Source organism: Falco biarmicus, chromosome 7, assembly GCF_023638135.1.
Source record: "Falco biarmicus isolate bFalBia1 chromosome 7, bFalBia1.pri, whole genome shotgun sequence".
Classification (NCBI taxonomy): Eukaryota; Metazoa; Chordata; class Aves; order Falconiformes; family Falconidae; genus Falco; species Falco biarmicus.
The window spans coordinates 68,513,596-68,535,410 of record NC_079294.1 but is presented as its reverse complement, the minus strand read 5'-3'; the positions used below and the strand labels follow the sequence as shown (position 1 = coordinate 68,535,410).

General features: G+C 44.4%; 1 protein-coding gene across 3 annotated transcripts in view; it reads right to left on the bottom strand.

The window, feature by feature from the left end:
• Nucleotides 1-2,357: 2,357 nt before the first annotated feature.
• SMAD3 (SMAD family member 3) overlaps nucleotides 2,358-21,815 on the bottom strand; it is an 80,412-nt gene continuing 60,954 nt past the window's right edge. For all 3 annotated transcript variants that reach the window (XM_056344966.1, XM_056344969.1, XM_056344967.1), the window contains exons 5-9: nucleotides 21,483-21,533; nucleotides 14,644-14,856; nucleotides 13,131-13,268; nucleotides 10,641-10,785; nucleotides 2,358-7,330 (exon numbers count right to left, since the gene is read on the bottom strand). In XM_056344966.1, the coding sequence (XP_056200941.1) occupies nucleotides 7,207-7,330; nucleotides 10,641-10,785; nucleotides 13,131-13,268; nucleotides 14,644-14,856; nucleotides 21,483-21,533 (671 nt within the window). In that variant the 3' untranslated portion in view covers nucleotides 2,358-7,206. The remainder of the gene's footprint in view (nucleotides 7,331-10,640; nucleotides 10,786-13,130; nucleotides 13,269-14,643; nucleotides 14,857-21,482; nucleotides 21,534-21,815) is intronic.

Here is a 21,815-nt window from a genome sequence, read left to right as displayed (position 1 = left end):
GAGTAAAATTAAACTGACAAACTGCAAGTATGTGCCACTGTTTGCTAGTCAACTTCCAACTCTGACTAAAGGCTACAGGAACGTTTGTCCTGAACACCCACAATTAGTAGATTATAGGAAAAAAAGAAGGAAAAAAAAAAAAGAAAAGATAAAAAGGTTTATATCCTTTGTAAAGTGGGTGCTGTGGTGTTAAGGCTCTGGTTCCCAGCCTTGGTGGGGCTCACCGTCACTGCTTCCACCTTCTTCCCTCCCTCCCCCCCAGCAGCCTGCCCGGTGCAACCCAGGGAGGAGAAACCCCTCCTCTGAGCCAGGAGAAGGCAGGCAGGTGGGGTGGAAACCTCAGTCCAGAGCCACCCCTCTCCAGTGTTAAACCAGAGGCCTGCCCCGCTGCCCTAGCTTCAGGGCAGCCGATCACCGGCGTTCCCAGTTCTGGTCCGGCATTCCCAGTTCTGGTCCGGCATTCCCAGTTCTGGTCCGGCATTCCCAGTTCTGGTCCGGCATTCCGGCGTGGCTGTACAAGCCAGGCTGCAGTCCTCAGGAAGGTCTGGGATGACACTTGGCGAGACTTCCCTGCCAGTACAGACCCACTGCTTTTTACCCAACTTTTGCCTGAACTAAAACAGCCATGCAATGTCAATTTTTTTATATATATATATTTTTTTTGCTAAGGCTTTGAGATTTTTCATTTATCAAACCTGTACTTTGCTTCAGCTTCCCATTTTCACCACAGATGAGAAGACTGATACTGAAATCCGTGATATATTCAGGTGACAACTAGCAGAACTCGCAGCTCAGAGCCGATTTACTACATCACACTTGAGTTTTGGCAACCCCAGTACAAAACCTGGACGAGACCCTTTTATTACCACATTGTTGGAAAAGTGAGTGGAAAAAGTATTCTCGTAAATCCTCTGTCAGGAAAAACAACAAAAAATATCTGAATTTCAGTGAAACCCTAGGAGGAACATTAGGAGTTCACAGAATTAGATCATAGTGTGCCTTGGCTTAGCTCGCAATGCTATTTGGAGAATGCCCGCTCCGAGGCCAGCTGAACGCCAGTATATGTGTATTTTTCCCCCCAGTGTAGCACCTGACCTGCCCGCCTTCAACTGGAACAGCTGCTTCGCTGGACATTCCCTGGCCGAGTCACCTTGAGGCAGCAGGGACACATCTACGGCGTCCGGCTCTCTCCAGCTGACCAGTGTGGGTGCAAAGGGCTCCACCGCTGCGCAGCTGCTGCTCTTCAAGCTCGGCTGCTGTTTAATTTCCAACTCTGCCTCTTTGAGTGGCAGGGAGGAGTGGCATCACCGGCGCAAAGAGAGACCATAGACCTGAGAAACCTGTTGCAGCAAGGAGTAACAGCCAAAAATACAGCCTGGGAGATTAAGATGGAAAAACTTTTCCCCTAGGAACAAGATGCAGCCATGCGACAGCTTATCTGGGGAGGAGGTGGGCAGAATCTCTTTTGTAGGATTTTTCTTGAAGAGTTATCTGGACAAAAGCCCAGCTGACCTGATCTAGTGTTCGCAACAGTCTTGGATCAAGCACAAGGTTGGACTAGAGACCTCCAGTAGTCTCTTCCAACCATCGCTCTTCTGAACTGAAGGAACGGTGGGGCACTTCTAACCAGGCCTGAGAGAGGCCATGTCTTTCCGCAAGGCGGCACACGCTGACTGGGTGAACGTACCGAGCTGGACCAGAAGATTAACTTCACACCTCCTCGCAAACGCACTGCGGCCCAGAGCCCACGTTTGTGCCCACCCACCCGCCGGAGGGCGGTTCGCTCCCTTCTGCAGGAGCGAACAACGGAGAGGTTTAACGGGTCTCCATCACGGGACTTCAGTTCCTCAACACAGAGACATCAGAGGTGTTTCAGGGTTCTGCCTGGTGACAAGACACTGAGGACAAAGCGGTAAATACTCCCCTGCAGCTCCTGCACTTCTGAGTTTCCCAATTCACAGCTGTAAGGTGAAAGTACAGCCCCAGCTCGGTGTACCAGGCAGGGTGAGCGTTTAGCTGCGTCTGACCTCCCCAGCATTTTGACAATAAATCCTTTAAGCCACAGTGCTCCACTTCTACTCACCTTTGAAGCCCGTTAGTTAAAAGAACTAGTTGCAAATTTTTTTTTAATCATTTCTTATATCTGGCTTTAAATTCTTAAACCAAGCTGTCCAAACTGTAAGAAGAATAAAGATCTTACCTGTAACTGGGATCTCACGCAAATTACTGGGAACAGCCTTCATCATACGTACCTAAAGATGCTGCTCTCTCTGAATTACTTGTGGTTTCACAACTCCAAACGCTTCCAGTTTTTGTCCTTAAATATATTTTGCCAGTATCCTTATTTTCTCATAAGCCTCAGTTTTCAAATCAAAGTTTATTAAAATGTCAAAAATAGAACTTACAGTTTCACATACGAAATAAGAGGGCATACATAGTACAGGCCTTCGGTAACAAAATAGGTGAATAATGCTTAACAAGCTAAAGCATGTAGGTGACATCACCAGTCATTAACATACAATCTCAGGTTAAGAAAAACTAAACACTAATGCAAGCATGCTCGTACATAGCCATCAAGGGGGGGATAGTTCGACCTAGCGTGAAGAAAGTAGGCTGCCTCCGTTGGGAGAGGGAGCGAGACGCATCTCGGCAGCAGAGACCGGTGCAGATTCCTCCAGTATCCACGTACCGGAGGAAACGCAAGATGAACCAAAACATTTACGGAGTAGTACGTTACTGTCTCTTTAAAGCCTCAGAAATCTGAAAAGACCTGAAGAGCACAATTCAGGGGCCCAGCTGGGAACCTGACTGGTTGTTAAAAGATAAAACGGGAACTCGGGCAAAGGCGTCCGCTGGAGAAGTCCTTGTTCAGTTTTACTGGCGAGGGTTTGTTGTGCAGTTCTGAGGTGAGCCTCTTGTTCTCACATCAGTAACTGCCTCATTTCTAGCAATCGTCAGAAAGGAACATATAAAAGATTTAATACTCTTGAGTCTTTAATGGCCCTTTCCGATTCATCTGAATATTCAAGAAAGACAACATAAATACAAGAGCATGTACATAATAAAAAACGGATACTGAACTTCTTAACCATACCGCTCAAGTAACTACTATATAGTGACTAATTATTTCTCGTTCTAGCTTACCAGCTTGTTTGTGAAATTCCGCTCCTCCTACCTATCCAGTACCTTAGAGAACTAGGAGAGCTCACAGATGCTGTGGGATACGGCTGAAGTCCTTCACTGAGCTGTGTTCTTCTTGCTCCTTGTGCTTTTCCAGTTAGTAAGCAGCACAAGGCACGGATGTCAATACTTGCTGCTTGAGATGGAGTCCTGAATATTCTTCGCCCTGCAAAGGAGTCCTCTGCATGGTTCAAACTATGCTGATCCTTCAGGGGAGAGGAAACCGATTTAACTCTTTCTCAAAGGTTACCCCCCAGCAGCCTTTTCGTGGCGTATATGGGTAGCCAGAGCTTTGGGGAAATTTGTTATGATGAGATTCTCCATCTTTTGCACATACACATGCTGATTCCTGGCAATTAAATCAAATGGACAGCACTGGATTACTTCCAAGACAAGCTTAACACAAAATACAAACTGCAAATCAGTTCAATACATTAATAATAATAAAAAAAAAATCACCACAGTCATTTAAAACCACAAGGCCATCAACATCATCTGCCAGCAGCCAGGCCCTTGTGTATGGCTACACCAATTAAAAAGAGTCAAAGTTCCTGCTAGTGACTCTCTGCTAGTAACAAAAATGTATGAAATCCTGGTAAAACTAGCCAAGACTACCATTAAATGAGAAGATATTCCAGGACACACACGTAATCTAAGCTAGGGCATGGACGATCGCATACATTTGTGCTACATATCAAAGCTACTTTAATAAAGTTTTAGAAAAAAGTAAAACCAAGAAGCAGCAACGCGCAGCTCTGCGGCACCGCTGCCTACAGCGACCTACAGCCGAACGCTACCTCTTCCCTCTCGTTAGTGTCCACGTGAGCGGCGTGATTAAGCGCGTCTCAGCTCTGTCGGGGAGCAAGCTTTCATCGCTACGATCCGCTGCGACCGTGCCACACAAAAGGAAGCTCAGCCCTGATGTCCCTTGGATCACACCCCTTCCCCAACCTTTAGCTTTTCGTTTGTTGCGTGGTACAGGACTTTCCATTTGACTTTATAAGGTAACTCGAAAAACCAGAAAGCTTTTATGAATTAGTGAGAAGGCAAACAGAGGGGAGGAGAGGAAATTAATACTTTAGTGGAGATAATCTTCTCAATTTTATCTGACTGTACTGCTAGACCAGCTTACATTTTCCATTTGAAGTCATTTTACTTCAGGGATGATGAAGTGAGATTAACCCAAGTTTTTATGCATCATCTGAATCCTGCTCTTCAAAAGGCCTCTACTAATAACTGTTAGCAATTAATTATCCTTTATCAGGTAGAAGATAGAAATCTGGTTCCTAGCAGAAATCCAGGCCCAATTCTTAGTCTGGCTGAAGAGGTGAATCTGTGTGCGAACTTCGTATTAAAGTCAGGGTTTATTCCAGCTTGTAGCCTTGGGGTCAGGCCGGGCTCCTGCGCACACCATCACGTGGAATGAACTCTTGACACTGCAATTCAAGATGTCATTATTGTTGCTAATGCACAAGGCAGCACAGAGTCCAACTTCCTCCGTGATTATGCGGGCAATGAAAACAGTTTGTTCACTAAAATAAGCAAATATGACTTAAAGACACTGAGGGAGGAAACCTGGGGCCATTTTACATGGCAGATTTTTTTCGCCTCTCTCACTAAAACAGCAAGTCAAATACTTCCACAAAAGTCAGGATAAATTTTTGTTTGCAACTATGTTAGAAACCTGTATCTGAAATATACGCCAAATCAATCCGCAATGACAGATAGATCTACTTTTTAAAGTATTAAAAAATACTTTTTAAAGTATTTCTACTGGCTAGAAAACAGAAAATACAGATCCTCTTATCGCACAAGGTCATGCAATCAGAAATTTAACTAAAATCAGACACATTGCAAATATCTGAAAAAACAAAAATAAAAATAGGAATTAAAAATCCTAGAAAACCTCCAGCACTATGATACAGGCCGTGTTGCACAGTGAAAGCTCCAGTCAAAATTCCGCAAGAGGATATTGAAAAGTGCCTGTTACTGTTTAGAAGCACATCCACCACTGAAAGTCTTCCTCAGAATTTAGATTTCATCTACAAAATACAATGTCTTGTTTCTAGAAGACTCTCTCCAAAGCATCCCTTCACGCACCTGGCAAAACGAAGACGGGCACCGAGCCTCTTGGGTCAGCTGTTCCCGTGCCCACCAAGCAAGGGGTACATTGTACCCATCTTGCCGACGCTGCAGGCCCAGAAGTGCTGGTTTTTTTGCAACCCAGGTGGTGGGGTTGACAGACAGAGTGGTCTCAAAGGAACAAGCACGTCGGAAAAGCCCCTCTCCACAGAAAGGCAGGGACACAGGAGTTCCCAGTAAGCGTTGGAAATGCTATTACAAGCCAGCACCCCGTTACAGGACCCAGGTGCTCTGAAGCTGCAAACCTCAACCCAGCAGGCAGGGAAACTTCCACCCAACTCAGTGGGGCCGCTCACGTTCACACCTGGGAGCACAAAAATTTGCAGGGCTAAAGCCTTAACACAAACCATTGTAAAGTCCATCCGAGTCTGTCCTTCCCGGAGCCAGATCTAGGCTTGTGTGTTTATCTTTCATATATATATATATATATATATATAAAAAAAAATTAAAGGCAGAAAAAAGGATTTCCATAGGAAACTGATTATCACTTTCTCCCCTCCCCCTTCTAATATTTTGGCACAAATGCATATGATATTCAATGCAGATATAAAGAAACAGATAATTGGAGAGCACTGACAAAGTTATGAGACTTATTTGGCAAATGTGAACCATAAAAACAAGTGCTAAGGGTTTTTTCCAGTTGTAGAAGTTGTTTGCCATGAAAGTTGCTGCAGGGAAAAAAAAATATTGAACAGTCTGGAGCATGTATGTTTAAAATGAACATTTTATAATACAAGTAAATACACACTCTCCCAATTTCTCCAGGCAAAAACACATCTCAGAGCATTTTAATCAGCTGAAATAAGTTTTAAACAGAGAGGTTTTGTGTCTGAGATGCCCTGGTTCATGCGCAGTCACACGTGACAGCATGGGATAACCTATTAAATGGCATGTTCTGAAAACGGCAGCAAGGGCCTGTTGACTTCCATTACTAGACAGACCTGGACACAGAATTCATTAAGCCCCTAAGACTTCAGAAGTGGCAGATACCATTCAAAATACTGATAAAATAGAATACAAACTTTCTGTAGTTAATGCAAATAGACTGCACAATAACAAAGGCTTAATTTATCCAGCCAGAGCTCCCCACATGACAAATGTCCGTCTGTGAGCAGCTCAAGTCAAAAGTTGCTGCAGCAATATCAGAGGAAGCCTTAAGTTTGGCCTTTTGCTTCAATGGCAATCCAGCCTGAGCCCATCAGGGTATCAGCTGCATCCCTCAGACATGAAACAAGACTCTGCCTCCTTGTTAGCAGTCCAGCGCGGGAAATCAATTCCTTTTGGGAACGTTACCGGGGGAATTAGCTCTTGTGTGTGCTTTAAATGCTTCCTTTTCCCCTGCTGCTGCAATCCCAGGGAGGACTGGTGTGGATCAGGTGGATGGCGACAGGAGTGCAAGAGCAAGAGTCATCCCAATGTCCCACGGTATCTGGCTTTTCAGAGATGCTGCATGACACGCTGGAGTTGTGCGAGGCAAACGGGAAATCTCTGAGCTGCTGGTGCCTCCTGCACGCTCACACCAGCACAGAGCGCCCGGCCAGGCAGGCACGGCACGGCTGGAGGCGGAGCACTGGCTTCTCTCCGCTAAAACAAAGTCCACTTTTTTATCATTATAAACTTCAGCTTCAAATTCTAACTGCAATGGCCCATAGCGTTGTAACCAAAGTGCTAACAGTTTCAGTGGAAGTGGCTTAAATGGGCATTTAGTTTAAAAAACACAAAATGAAACAAAGAAAACCACTTTCTTTTTTAAAGCAGATTTTTTTTCTCATCACTTCAATAACTGGGAATTTGTTGACTATGCACTATGCATTTTGCTAAGGGTTAAGCCAATTCCTTTTTCCAGAGTCTTTGTTCCCCCACCCACCCCCAGGAGATGTTTCCTTAGGAGACACTGGAACAACGAATACTCGGGGAGCCCATTTGTGTAAGGACCTTGTCTAGCCACTGCAAAGGACCATTAAGATGTAGTTCAATCCAGCAGGGAGTACTGGTCACAGTCTGCCGCCTACAAGAAAGAAGGGGTTGGGGGGGAGAGAAGAAAAAAAAAAACCCATAAATGTGACTTACAAAACTTTGCAAATGTGAAAAGGTTTTACAGCTACTGAAGCATTCTTTCCTGCTTAGACAATAGTCTTGCATGTGGGGCCAAAGGAATGTCTCTCTCCTCTATAACACACTTTTGGCCTATGCTGCCAACTGCTTTTAAAAACCCTACCTTTCTCTTTACATTTCTTATGATCCCAAGGGAGCGGATCACTACATAACCTGTTTACTACTCAGATTCCTGAAAACAGGCAACATCTGATTCCCTGAAGAGAAAGTAAGGTGTTTATCTAAGCAGAATTCTTCAGTTTTATTTTGCAGACCTTGCCTAATTAAATAGCAACGTAAGCAGTTTACCAAATATGTTAAAATTTCTCTATGTATAAAAGACAAGGATACTCTCTTTTTTACTGTATCTTTAGGTTTTAGCAGAATGTGGAAGCGATGGAGAGAGATCCCCGCTCAGCTGTCCAGGCTCCCTCCCGCAGCCCTGCGGAGCCCTCTCCTTGTGTGGCCAGAGCTGCCGCTGAGCATCCTTTTCGCACAGCTTGGGAGGATGCACGGGAGGCTTGAACCCTACCCTACACATGCTGTGTACGGGGCAGTCCAACAGATTTGCATTTCATCAGCTGCTTCAAAAGAAGCAGAAATGCTGCAGAGCGTGAAAAGTTGCAAAACCTATCAGAAAAGCAGAAATGTCGTTTTAAAATCCCTCAAGAGCTGGTGGCTGCGGTCAGACCTTCCTCCTCTCCTATCCGCCTCTGTATTGCCCCTGAGGCCAGACCCCATGCAGTGTCTTCAGGTGGTAAAGCAGGAAGAGATGGGGAGGGAAGGGAGCCCGAGACACAGGGCAAGGAGCTCTCCCTCCTCTGCTGAGGGGTGGCCTAAGCCTTATTCCAGGCAGAGAGGCAGGGACAGCTGCTGTGGAGGAGGAAGATTATGGAGAGAGAGAAATAGCCTGGAAACAGCTTTGTTTTACACCCTCATTTCCCACAGAAGCTGTTCTTGGAATCTGTTTGTGGGAGGGAGAAGCCGAAGCCTGCGGGGCCCAGGGAGAAACCGCTGCTGTAAAGGGGACCCCCTGCTCCGCGGGGCTGCCCTGCGCTCCCACCGCCATCCCGGCCCCCTCATGGCAGGGTCGAGGAGCAGGGAGAGGGCACAGCTCTGCAAGGCTTTGGCCAAGGGCTGTAGCCCGCTCTGCTGGTGAATCCGGATCCCTCAAACCCTCTGAGCAGCAGCTCCCTCGGGCACCCCACCCATCCCCAGCTCAGGCGGCCGGGGCTGGCGGGCCACCAGTGCCCGGGAGTGGGCGTGTGGGCAGGGCTTGTCCCACGCGGCCGCTTCATGGTGTTTGGCATTAAAGGGTGTCTCCTGAGCTGTTCCGGCAGGAGGACCACAGGACGGTCGGGGAGAGCAGAGCACCTCTCGCTCCGTCAGGAAGAAGCACACAGACCTCGTGGGTCCCAGGAAAACCCAGTCCCCCTCCGCCCAGAGCACTTTGCTGCCCGAAACCAGCCTAACGCCGCGGTCCAACAGCCGCCCTGGCACCTCTGCACAGAAACCCACGACCCACAGGGCTACGACGCTTCTGCCCACTGCACATCTATCACGGCAAACTTCATTCTGCCTTCCCACCTAGGCGACCAGCACGCTGGCTCCAGCCTTTCGGAAAGGCAAACCCTCAAAGCTCTCCGTGCCTTCAGCCTGCTCTACCAGGCTCCCGCTGGACAGAGGAGAACCTCTGCAGCACAGGCTGCTTATGCAGTTGGCTTCTCCCCTCTTCCCTCCACCAAATCCCTGGCACTCCTGAGCACTAAACACCCCACAACTAGACTGCTCAAAAGGCTAAGCAGCTGAACCAGAAATCACTGGGACAGTGCTCTGGAGGCCGCTCCCCCAGTAACGTTTTCATATATGAATCAGTTCAACAAATAAACGTGCTCGGACAAAGGCAATCAGATGTAGTATTTTGCGGCAGGGAAATGAAGGAGCAGGAGAGCAGCTTCGGTGCGGTCAGCGTGAGTGTAGGGTTTCACTGACTACAATACTCTAAATGAGATAGTTGACTTTCCGTAAGTCATGCTCATCTGGATTTCATTACGAGCCGTGGCTGCAAGCCAGGGCTGAAATGCTCTGGCCTGGGTGCACGACAATTTCAAAACAAAATGGACTCCAAACATCTGGAGAAATGAAGAAAGTGGGAGAGTAACGTGCAGGGCCCGGGCTCCAGCTGATACTATGGCATCTCCCCCGTCTGCTGCCGGCAGCTGTGAAAGGGGAGCACCAGCAGACGGCCTTGCTGCTCCAGGAGGCAGGGACTGCCCCCAGATTTTCAAATAAGGCCACAGATTTAAAGGGTATACAGTCAAGTATTTCAAAATCACATTTGGCTTAAATCCCTGCCAGCTTTCTCTCTCATAAAACGACCTTAATTTTCCAACGAATTTCATCTCCCCTACTTGTACTGTTAAACGCTGATTTCATTCCCTTCGCTACTTAGAGACATTTGCTTGCTAATGCAGTGGAGCAACAGCAACGCAAGCTATGAAGCATTCCATCCCTCACCCTGCCTCCACTGTCCCCGTGTTGTCAGAATAACCACACCACCGATGCCAAACATCAGACCCTACTGCACCTCGGTTTTGTATCATCAATATTCACCAGGGAAAACAGTAACCCTGCTTCTCCTGCTGCCTCCAGTCACATTTAAGCAATTGCCCTACAACAAGCACTAAGGAAAGGATGAGGAGATTTAACTGTAACTTTGAAGCAACTCTAACAGTTCTTCCAAATACAGATTTTCAAGCCAATCTGCTTTTATTTGAATCCCACTAGTCCCTGATAAAAGAAGCATCAAACCCCACCCAAATCTGTTAGGAAGCACTCCCACTGATCCTGTCCTGATAGCAGTGTAGTCACAAGACACTCAAACTATCCAATATACATATAATTTTAAGCAGAAAAAAAAGCCATAGCTCCTACACTGGCCATCTGGATTCATCAGCTGTTCTCAGCTAAAGCTCTTGGCTCTGCGACCAAATACATGTGGTCTTCCAGGTATATCACACGATGTATGTTTTACACAAATAGGATGGGAAAAACGAGAGGCAAGATCAATCCACTCTCAACAGCTACAACCTGAAGAGACTCTGTGCTAATTCTTCATCACCTTAAAAGCTGACTGAAGCAGCTTTGCAGAACACTGCCTCAGGCTGTGAAATACAGGGGTGACGATGGCAAGCACAAGCAAAGTTTCATTCAGAAGGCCTGACCTGTATTCTGCTCCCCATCCCTTGACAAAGCTCATTCGAATCGTGCACATTCTGGTCAGCTGGTACACAGCTTCGAAGCCCTGATTTACAGACTGAGCCAAGAGAGCGGCGAATTCCTGGTTGTTAAAAATCTTCAGGTTACAACCTGTGAAAAAAGAAGATGACAAGACCAAGGCATTAGCTTAACTAGATTAAGAAATCCATTTCTTTCTGAGGATGAAAAGAAACTCAAGTGTTGCTTCTCCATATCCTCAGACCATGCGACGCTGTATACAGATTGTTTAAACACAGGATTTCAGAAAAAGGAATCACGGTTGCCACACTTCCACAGCTCATATGCTGAAAAGGAAGAAAACTGTGTTACAGGACAGAGAACGATTGATGCTAGTGCCCACACAGCAGATTGCAATCTGCGAGACCAGACCTGGGATCCCCATGTAGAACCTCCTCCTATCTCCTTCACATATTTCCCTTATATTGCAATTTAAAAGCCCAACTATGACCTTAATGCTTCACAAGGGCAATCACTACAGGGCCTGAAAGGAAGGAATGCACAGGCTAAAAATACGGAATCTCCGGTGTTGGCTTTACACGGTGTCCATCAGCGGAAGTAACGGAGAAGCTCTGAAGTGAAACCTCTCTGGTAACCCAGAAACCAGTCATCAGGGTTAAAAAGGCTGCTAGCAGAGCTGCTTCTGCTATAATCCTCTCTTAAATTTAACTATCACGTGCCAAAGAATTTTCCTTTAAAACTGGAGTTTTTTCCACAATGTTTAGTCCCAGCTAAGACTGAGAACAACTTATTCCACTGGTTTTAGGTGATAAAGGTGAAATACAACAACATCCATCATAGCTTAAATGAACAGCTCTTTAAAAAAAAAACAACCAACGTGTCACTATGCTTGCTTCCTCCCGGATAACCATAAACAAGTGAAGCTCTGAAACCTGGCACGCAACTAATGCTCATTTGGGATTAGGTGTGGGCCAAGTCTGAAAAACAACCACTTGGGCTGCGACAAACTGTATTTTTCTAAGATCACTTCCGAGCCTGCTCTCCTGGGCTGGACTCATACTGTCATCTGTTTTGGGTCACGCTGCGTATAGCAAAGCATAACCGCATGCAACAACTCATCAGCTGCAGAAGCAGCCACCCATTTTTGTAACCATAAAAGAGCACAGCCCAAGAGCTGTGCATCTTGCAGAGGGTTTGACGGGAAGCCGTGGCAGGCACACTGCAGTCTAAGGGGGGAAAATAAGAAAGGTGAGAGCATCAGCGCCAGGTTGAGCAGAGAAAGTGCTATGGCAAGGGAAGCAAAAAACTTGATGAGGATCAGGCTGCCAAGCTGCTCAGACTTCAGGACGGGATGGGAAGAGGTCTCTCCACGACTGTGCCTGGGAGGAGCGGGTACGACTTGATCATGTCAACAAGGGAGTGAAGAAACTGCTTCAACCCCACAAAGATTTGATGATGAGTCTAAGAAGGCGGCCAAAGACTGTGGCAAAAGTGGGGAGAGTTGCAGTCCAAAAAATGTGCCTTAGATGAATCCACAGCGGAAGTGTGGGTTGTTTATGTCTTCAGATGTTGACTCCAGCCAGGGTGGACTCTTGTGATGTGGCTGGAGAATTAAGTCATGTTTGCAACACTGGCAGCTGCTTCCTAAGCATCTGAGAAAGGAAACCCATTAAGATGGGCCAGAGCTTGCAGCATATAGATCTCTTCTCAAAAGAAAGACAATCTTTATTCAATTACTTCTAAATTAAATAGTTTTTTTTAAATACATATATACTTTTAACTGTAAAAAACCTAACTTTTGTAAGCCTAGCTAACTAGGTAAATTCCATTTCAAATGGCATCCTTTCATACTAGCTCTCTTGCATGTGTCTAACAGCAAAACATTTTCTTTCCAGATAGATGCAATAAACTCCCTTGTAATCTTTCAGCATACGTTGGCTGTAACCAGAACAACAAGGTGCCTGCAAATGCGATTTCCCTAGAATAAAACTAATTCACAAAGCGTAGGGGAAAGTTTTACTACAGAACAGATAAAAGTAACAATTTAAACCTATTACGGGTGAAGCTAAATTAAGAAAAAAGTCTTACATTATATTCTTTCACTTAAATGTACAAACAAAATGATAAACATGATTTTCAGATAATTACTATGCAATAATGGACTGATAAAACACGGCACAGAACAAGTGGCAGATTCTACTCTTAGTTCTGCTTAGATCCTGAAGTACTGTTTCTTCCTACGTGTATGAATGTAGCGCAAACAATTATTGGAGCTTCCTTTATAGCTATCTTCATGCTATAAAAAATTCCCTGCTTGAATTGTCAAGTTGCTTATAACAGGGTAAAAGTTTCTGATTATGGTCCAGAACAGAGGTCAGCAGACCCATGCCTACCTCAACAAGGAGTAGAGCTTTCCGCAGCAAGTCCCTGTTCGCAAAAGCAAAGTCTGTGTAGGATCACCGCTAAGGCATCCTTACCTGGTGGAATCTTGCAAACTGTTGCTGGGTGCCAGCCGTAGCGTTGGTTGCAGTTGGGAGACTGGACGAAAATGGCACTGTCACTAAGGCACTCGGCAAACACCTCGCCGCCAATGTAGTAGAGCCTTACTCCTCTTCCTAGGAAACACATGGCACAGTTTTGGTTTAGCTTAGAACAATCATCTGCAAAGTCTGCAAGAGGAGCTGCTAGAGACGTAGGCAACCTCTGAACGAGACAGCTCTCCAAAAGCAGCTGAACTATGAATGATGGAAAATGAAAACCACCTCTTCTGACCCATGGGTACTCCCACCGGGGAGCCGTAAAGTTGCTCTGAGAGCGAGTTAAGGTGAGGGAGGTGGGAGGATCAATTTATAAAGTCAGAATTGCACTCCCCGGTCCCACTGTAAATCACGGCCTGGACTGCATCCATTCACCACCTCACAGACTGCTTACTCTAACATGCACGTCTGACATTTTCCATACGAACATTCTATCAGTTAACGTATGGTTTTCAACCTTTTCTGAAAGTCATCGCAGCTGGATACAATGTGTTTGTTTACTTACTTAGTGATTTGGAATTAAACTATACAACATTTTCAAATCATTGCCTTTTGCTTCAGATCATATTGTATACAAGGACAAACATGTGTTTCCCACAGGAGTTTACACAAATTATTAAAATCTCAGTTAATAAAGAAACCAATTTTGGGAATACATCCTTGTTGCTCAAATAAAGACTTGCTGCGGTCTCACATTCCTAGCTGAATATTGCTTTCATCCTTCCATAGAGCATAAGGAGCCTGCTGAATTTAAAGTCTGATTTCTGAATCTTGGTTAGGTGTTGGGGGTTGGGTTTTTTTGGTCCTAGAAATCATATTAGAAACAAGCAAACAAAGATGCTCCTGTATGAAGTTTACTGCTCAGGAAAGGGTATAAAGGGGAGAAAAATTAGGACAAAACCCACGTTCATTTTTTATAGAAGTCAGCAGAAAACACAGCAAAGCATAAGCAATTTTGCTTTTTATTAAAACTGCATAAATTTGAGATAGTCTATTTAGCCCTAGTTTAACTGAAAAACTCCCTGAACATTACTTTGCAGTATAAGCAGGAAAAGTGGAAACTGAGATGAAAATCAAGGAAATAAGTTTCCATTTATAAACTAACGGTCAGTTAGAAAACAAAACAGTACAGGAGGGAAAATGAATACAGCAGATTATCACTAACATCCATCCAAATACAGAAGAGTGCATGCAGAAGTTTGAATTCTGTCTCTATTACATGCAGCAATTTTAGTGTTCCTCAGTGCATTGTTTTAATTATACTTTTATGAAAAACCACAATTAGTGTTCCTTTATGGAAGATTAGCCTGCTAAAACACCATGGCTATTAAAACATTGCAGTGTTCTGAAACTGACGGAGCTGCATGCCGATCAGCTAGATAAAAAGCTTTACACACAGGTCTCCACCTTCCACCTTGAAAGACACTGACTAAACCAAGGAAACAGAAATTACCAATGTGTCGTCTTGTGAGTTCCACTGCCGCATTTCTGTTCACATTAGACAGTAAACCAAGGCAGAAGCGTTCAGAATTAGATGGGTCAGTGAAACCATCCACGGTCATAGAGGGCTGAGAGGCATGGAAAGTCTCTCCCACTCGCTGGTTGAGTTCATAGTAGGATATCGAGCACCAGAAAGCTGGCTCGCAGTAGGTAACAGGCTGCAGATCTGCACAAAATAAAAAGCAAAATGAATCACAGGCCCTCAGGCGGGGAAAGGGGGATGAAAAAACCCGACTGTTTTGAAATATTGTTCTGCTTCATTCCTTGGGCTCACTTTAACCACCAAACTTTAATTACTTGACAGATTTTAATGGACTGCAGCTAGAAAGTTACATCACTCCTGAAGCTTTTGGCACATGGAACAATCACAAACAGGCGAAGATATTAGTCACTTAGCAAGCGGGGTGTCACTTAACTATCTTCATACTTGCAGAAAATTTTAAAAAATAACCTTAGCTTTACTATGAAATGTGGGATCACTTTTAGGTAGCCAGTACCCTAAGAAGGAGAAAAGGAGAGAAAAGGAAGAAACAGGAAGAGCAGACCACAAATCTGCTTTCAGTAACACAGGTCTCCAGAACCCTAATGCTGTGCACTTACACCAAGTCCAACTTTTGTTCTTACTGACTCTGTCACAGTTTCTCTGGCACTGATGAAAACAGTACAGCTGTCTGAAATATGCATCAAATTGTATGTAAGACTGGCATCAAAGTGATTTGAAAATTAGATACTTTCTTCCAGTGCACTTGATCTCAAATTATTAAAAGAAATACAGTTCCCCAGTAGATGATGGCACGCCTTTTTTATTGGGGTTATAGTTTGACTCAACCTGTGGAGCGAAGTGAAAGGACCAAAGTTCATGAGCAGGCTGAGGCAATCTCAGGAAGACAATACTTCATACACAAGAAAGGTAGGACATTCAAATGGCATCAAATGATTTAATTGCTCGCACTAAATCCAATGAGATTTCAGCAGAGGAAGGCTCAGGTCAAATTTCCAGGAAATAATGCACTAGATGGTGCCCAGCCCTGCTGTGAGCCAAGAATCTGCTGAGCAGAGGAAGTGAAAAGCAGACGAAGCTAATTGATAAGTGCTCTATTCCCCACATTCAATGCAAGAATTAAAAGCGAGAGAAGAATTCCCTCCAGTCCTCCCCCCAGTTTATCACTTCATCCTCACTCAAATGGTACTTAAAAGCGGAACACAGAGCTTCCCATCTGGGCAAAGAGTTAATATCAAGCAGCAAACCCCAGCTTTTTCCATAGGCTTTCCCATCTGTTGCTCCTGCAAGGCTTCAGCAAATCTGGGGCTTAACAGATCAGCTCCAAAAGTCAAAGATAGGTTTTTAGCATCCCAGCTTCCTCTCACACTGAAGAGAGTGTCTCCACAGAGGTTTGAGAGTAATTTCTCATCTGGTACCTGCTGTTACTCTGTAACCTTTAGAAACTGGTTGAAGAGCCTGGCTCTAGCCAAAAGACATGCTGGTTTCCTCTTTATTACTGTGGTGTATGAGTTCCCGAAGTAGCTAACAATGAGAAAACTTCGGTTTCTGCTTTGTTACAAACTTTGCTGACAGCAAATAAGGAATTGAGTAAAAGTGAATCTGGGGAACTCTGTAATCCTTAGTAGATTTTCAAAGTCTGTGAATTTTGGACCTTACACCCATTCCCAGCTTCTTTCAGTCTCTCTCTTTCCTTAATTGTATCATCAGAAAGAAAAATGCTCTATCACAAGCAAAGCTCAATGTTCCTGCTCTCCTCCACACATTACACCCACAAAGCAAAAGCGTATCCTCCTCTTAAGGAAAAGGACATAATGTTCAAAGCAAAAGCTAACAGAAGGCAGCTCAACAGGACAGGGGTTGCTGCATCAGCTTAAGAGATCTGGTAAGCATACCTGCTGTTTCGTCACATTTTAAATAATTTTATAGCTTAAAGCAAGCCCCTCTCCTGAGATGCACAGATGATATCAAACACAACCAGGAGCCACACAGGTTTACCGTCTCTGCCTTTTTTTCTTCTATGACATACTTGGTTTTCCCACTGGAAACTGCCACATCAGGCATATTTCTCCCACACCAGCCTCATTTCATCAATTAGCGGCTGTGGCCTGCAGCAGCAGTCTGTACACGTCACAACTGACTCTGGGCTTCACGACACCAGTGCCATTTGTATAGAGGTACAGCAAATACCAGCACTAACCAAAGTCTCTTCAGGTGTGCCCACCGACTTAAGAAAACAGACTGTGCTCCACATGACTGTGCTCTTACTCCACAGCCAGTGCCTTTCTAATTGTAAGGCTGCTCAGCTCCAGAAAAAACAAATCAACTTTTCTTGATCCTTAAGTAATGTCCTCAGATGGGTACTATTCGAGTTATAAAAACACCAGAGCTTGTATTGCTCTCTATGGTTTCGTGGTCCTTTCCTTCAGAAACCACCTCCGTTTGGTTGCGACTCAAGGGAACTGTGGATTCCCCACTGAAGGATGTACGGAAATCTTATTTCCGGCTTATTTGCAACTTGAGGAAAGACACAAACCAACAAATCCTATTTTGAAGAAAAACTTGTCTCTAAAAAATGCAACCAAGCTCTTAACAATGCTGCTTTCTCCAGTGATTTGTGGTCTTAGGCTTCAGCTTAAGCTGTCATGGGATGGGCAAGCCTCCTCTTGCGTTAGATCAGTACTGAAAATTCATTTTCAATTCATGGATTTACTGTTTGGGGAAAAGTAAGAGAACGTAGCTCCACTAAAGCCAAAGAATCCTGAGGGGGTACACAATCAACTAAAACATGATGCACTAAACCCAAGCAAATCCTGCCTGAATCATCTCTATACAATTTCAACCTTGACTCACTACAGCTTCGCTTTCACAAATGTCCACCGAGTGTTGGGATGCTACCCATACTGCATCTTCCCTACAACACGAGAGTACTCTCTGTCCAGCTGTGGAGGAAAAAAGATCTGCTGGCTGCTTTGCACTCTCAACAACGTGCCCTCTACGCCTAAGAACAGCTGTTAGCTTACTTTCAGTTAATGCATTTGATTCACAATGTATATCAGAAATTACTGATACATGTTTTCCAGTGGTATTAGTTGCAGCCACATTAATTCTAACTCCTTCCTCAGAAACAGAAAGATAAATAGGCGTGCATGCTCCCTTCCCCTCTGTACTTTGAGAAGGGCTGCCTTTTCACTCCTTTGGGAAACAGCGTTTCAACACAGAGAGTAACAGAGGCTTATGTTCCTGATGGATTTGACCGTAGGGTATGTGCTTATTTCACTTACAGCTTTTGCGTCAAGTCTTTTGCGGAGCAAACACTGACAATGGATTTCCTGTACACCAAGGGACTGCCTCGCTCCAAAATAACAATATGCATGCAACCGCAGGCCTGGCCCTCAGCCAGTGTAAACTCCCTGACTTCATTCCGAATGTCCACATAATGCTGGCAAATCTCCTTTCATTTTGGTTCTTTTCTGTATTTTCTCCAGTTCATATTTCAGTAATACAGAAGAGATCATTGGATAGCTATAGTTTCCATTTAAAGCCTATGTCTGACAACTGAAAATGTGACAACTGAAATTCTGGACCAAAATGAGAATGCTTCCAAATCAAACACCCAAGCTGAATGAAGGAAAAAATAAAATCCCAATATGTTACCTTGCAACGCTTTTGCGCCTGTGAACGGAAAGATGAAACTCCCTAAACTCCCTCAATCCCATAGCACAGTCTTACAGCTTTCTGCTGAAATACATACATTGCACCTCAAACAAACCTTACTTCTATTGTCCCAGTTGGTTTGCTTCATGCTAATTTATTACCTTTGTAATTCTCTGGAATACGGCCATGGGATTTAAGTCCAAAATTCAGCTTACACAAAGTAAACTGTCTTAAAAGCTTCAGGTAGTTCTGGTTAAATAAACAGACATCAATACTGTGACATTATTTTCTCAATGGCAAAACTGCAAAAGCTCACCACATTTTGCCACTGAGAACTTGCTGATAATTTTCCTCATTGCGTACTGTTGTGGTTTTTTTTAATTTCTATTCAATCTCCTTAACAAACATACCGAGAAAGCCAGATTAAACTTCTGCAGATCAAAGTACAGCTCCAGACATGGGAGTGTTCTACTTGTCCACACAATTCTATAGCACAGCAAAAGCCGGAGCACTGCAGGCCACCAGCCACCAACTAACATCCAGGTGGAGAGAGAACCTGCAGAGATGAGAAGTTCTGCTCTCCCAGCCCATGCAACCCCCTTCTGGGCTGCAGAGACCATCAGGCTGAAGGTCAGCTGGGCTGCTGGTGTTTTCACCTACCCTGCTGTAAGCAGCTCCTTCCTTCAGACATGACATCTACAGGCCTATCTACAAGTACAGCTGATGACAATTTTGCCATTTGGCAGTTTTAAGAGTTGCTCAGCTACATGCCACTTCATTTTTTTATTTTGTAACTTCCTCAGATGCAAAAATTTACAGTAAATTTTTTTAGAAGAGACAAGACATTCTTAATTTGTGGAAGTTCTTGCCTAAGAGGAATAAACATTTGGCTTGCAAAACTTAAAGGTATCTTCTAATATTGGTAAGCTAAAATGCTTTTCTGATGTCTGCTCCTTAGACTACAAAAAGATTCCTTGTGGTTAACCAGCTTCACCTGCTCCTACTTAGATTTTGTCACCAGACAGCACATTAGACATCTGAGAGGCCCATCAGCTGAGCACCATGTGTTAATAACCAGCATTCTTGTTAGAAAGAATATGCACTGGGGCCTCTTTCCTAGAAACTCCTTTCTTCCTTATGTAAGGCAGATGCCACAGTCAACTTGCCAGGTTGGGTTTGTTACATGTAATTGCCTTTTTATTTTTAGGTTGAAAAAAATTGCTAGAAATTCTCATCAACTCCTAGGCAGCACACTGGAGTATAACGGATACAAACAAAAAAAGAAAAGCGGGAATAAAAATAAGTCAGCTATGCACTCTCTTCTTAGGCTTTAACAGTTAAAGCAAATAAAAATCTAGTGGCACTGTGGCAATATATCTCATGCTTTACCAAAAAAAAGGGGGGCAAAAAAAAGAGAAAAGAAATCCCCTCTTCAACAGCCCCAAGATATCCACAAGTCAGCCAATGACTGACAAATTTTGGAGCAGTGTCAAAGTGCTCTGTGCCAGGATTAAAAGCATATGTAAACTTTATGGCTATGGTTATTCAAGAGTAATCTCAAGTGGCCTCTGTCTGCTGGCTTAATGAACATTTAGAGAACTGATCCTGCACCTAGCCAGAGCTATGAGTGCTTTTTATGACAGACCATTGAGAGCAATTTCAAACAGGCTAAGAGCTCAAACTGATGAAGATCAGACCTTTTATGTCTGTAGGTATGAAAATCAAGGGCAGAGCCATTTCAGAAGACAACAGAGGTTCAGAGATAGCCACACAACCTCTAACAGTATCTCAAAGGTAAAGACCCTGTTCAGCTGCTATTCCTTCTTCTTCAGCTTTGCTCCTATTTACTGTCTACAGGTTATGGAGTGAATCAGTGACCTCAGTGGTCTGGTATAGCACTTAAGGCTGGACTATCTCCCTGGCGCTCAGCATGGGGTTAGGTGGGGGAAAGACAACTCAAGACTGCACTGTAACTTGAGTTTGCTTGATGAAAACCAACTGGCTGTCGGTCAGAAAAATCCCACAGCGCGTCTGTGGTTTGTGCATCTCACCTACAACATTCCTCCAGGCTCATTTGAACCTAAGACCCCACAAACACCTCTGATGTTCAAGTAAGGCTGCCTGTGACTTCTGCACCTCTCCATACCTTAGCATTCCTGCCCTCTCTCCATTTATTTGGACTCTCCAACCACACAACCACCAACCAGCTGCCGCCTCCATTTTACCCTGCTCAATTTCATACCTTAGTAACTTAAACTCCTGCAACATCAGTTTTTCCAGTGGTTTAGGGCACTGGGACACAAGGGCTCTGGGCTGCTTTACTGCTATGTGGTCTAGGGATGCCCTGCAGGTAGAGTTACCTTGTGGTCTGACACATCCCAGCACTCAGTTTTGTTAGGAGTCCCCAGCCACTGCCACCTAAACCCTCAAGGCCATGCCCATCCGTGCTGCGTAACTGCATACTTGCTCTGCTGGGGACCTGGGCTTGCTCCTGCACTGGGTTTATGTGAGAATGTAATGCCTTGGCTGCCCTTCACCAAAGCAGTTGATTGCGCGAGCTGGCAAAGGGGTGCAGGCAGAACTGTCACTCTGAACCTCAGCCCCCTGTCCACAATATGTGGATAACAGCATCTGCCCTATAATGAATGTAACACCAAGTTAATAAATACCAAAAAATTGCAAGTTGCTCTGGTATGCTGTAAAAGAGACCAGTAAACACTACAAATTTACGAAGTAAATTCCAGGAGACAAAACTTTACCCCAGTCTGTGTCCTTTAAAAATATAAGAACACAAACCCATCAGCAGAACAGGTACGGGACATATTCCTTGCAAATTCATGTAATCCAACAAGTGTGTTTTTTCCGCAGTCCTCCACTCATCCTTTTTGCTATTTGTCTGCCAACATTTCCTGGTTTTATTTAATTCTCTGATGTAAGTTCAGAGTTCAGATGTCTTTTATTTCACACAGAGTTACTATGAACCACCATCATCACAGTAAAGAGGATTAGCAGAAAGGAATGTCAACAGTGCTCTCCACCTCATCAAAAGTGCACAACCTCAAGCAATAACATCATCATTAATATGTCACTATCTTGACTATAATTGCATACAGTTCTCAAGATCACATGCTTACCCAGATTATTGTGTGCTGGAGACATAGGGTTTGGTGATAAGTTTGGAGAACCTGAAAATCAAGACATTATAACTGTTAATGTGGCACCTGCACAAGGACAAACCCTTGCCCAAAAAGTTCAGTGCTGCCCAGGCTTGTTGGAGGGATAACCCATTTCTTGCTGAAGTCTCACTTTGTGACACCAGCAGCTTCTCTGATGTTGATCACTCTTTACATAAATTTCCAAATGCTATTACTTATATCATCTTGCTGCATCTGCAATACTGCTAAGCATCTTCATAATGCATTCACTTAAGCTGAGCCCATTAATTTTCAAAACTGAGCATGCAGTTG